At 59.0% G+C, this 814-nt stretch overlaps 1 protein-coding gene across 1 annotated transcript in view; it reads left to right on the top strand.

The window, feature by feature from the left end:
• Positions 1 to 814, top strand: part of BCAN (brevican) — a 27,612-nt gene that overhangs the window by 13,907 nt on the left and 12,891 nt on the right. The window contains exons 5-6 of the mRNA XM_009892071.1: positions 1 to 79; positions 434 to 561. Of these exons, the coding sequence (XP_009890373.1) occupies positions 1 to 79; positions 434 to 561 (207 nt within the window). The remainder of the gene's footprint in view (positions 80 to 433; positions 562 to 814) is intronic.

Below are 814 nucleotides of genomic sequence, written 5' to 3'. Positions count from 1 at the left end.
CCCCCGAGCAGCTGTACGCCGCGTACCTCGGCGGCTACGAGCAGTGCGACGCCGGCTGGATCGCCGACCAGACCGTCAGGTGGGCACCACCGCCATCGCGCCCGTCGCCACCCCTCCTTCACCCCTCTGCGAGTCACCAGAACGAGAGGGAACGGCTTCAAGCTCCAACGGGGGAGATTTAGACTGAACATTAGGAAAGAATTTTTCACAGAAAGAGTGGTCGGGCATTGAAATAGGCTGCTCAGGGAGGTGATTGAGTCACCATCCCTGGATGTGTTTAAGAGCCGTTTAGATGTGGTGTTGGGGGATATGGTGTAGGGGAGAACTTTGTAGAGTAGGGTAGATGGTTGGACTCGGTGATCCCAAGGGACTCTTCCAACCCAGACAATTCTATGATTCTATGACTCACCAGCCCTGTGCTTTCCCACCCCAGGTACCCCATCCACACGCCCCGTGAAGCCTGTTACGGTGACATGAACGGCTTCCCCGGGGTGAGGAACTACGGAGTGGTGGACCCGGAGGACATGTACGATGTGTACTGCTACGCCGAGGACCTCCCAGGTGCCTGCGGTGCCACCAGCCCTGTCCTGTCCCCCCCCTGCTTTTGCGGCCGCACTAACTTCCCCACATAACCCATTGTAAACCCAAGTGAAAAAGCCGCCCCAAACCGCAAGCGCTGGCTCCGAAACCTCTGAGCTCTGCAAAGCTTTGGGCGCTTTGATACACGCGAGCGTGGGGACCCGCTCTGCTGCTCCCCGAAACCTTTCTGGTTTGTTTTTTGGTGGGGTGCGGGGCTCGCTCCCTCGCGGCAGCC

This window comes from Charadrius vociferus, unplaced genomic scaffold (genome assembly GCF_000708025.1).
Source record: "Charadrius vociferus isolate BGI_N301 unplaced genomic scaffold, ASM70802v2 scaffold489, whole genome shotgun sequence".
In the NCBI taxonomy this organism is placed as follows: domain Eukaryota; kingdom Metazoa; phylum Chordata; class Aves; order Charadriiformes; family Charadriidae; genus Charadrius; species Charadrius vociferus.
Note: the sequence above shows the minus strand (reverse complement) of the source record. Positions and strands in the feature narration are given on the sequence as shown.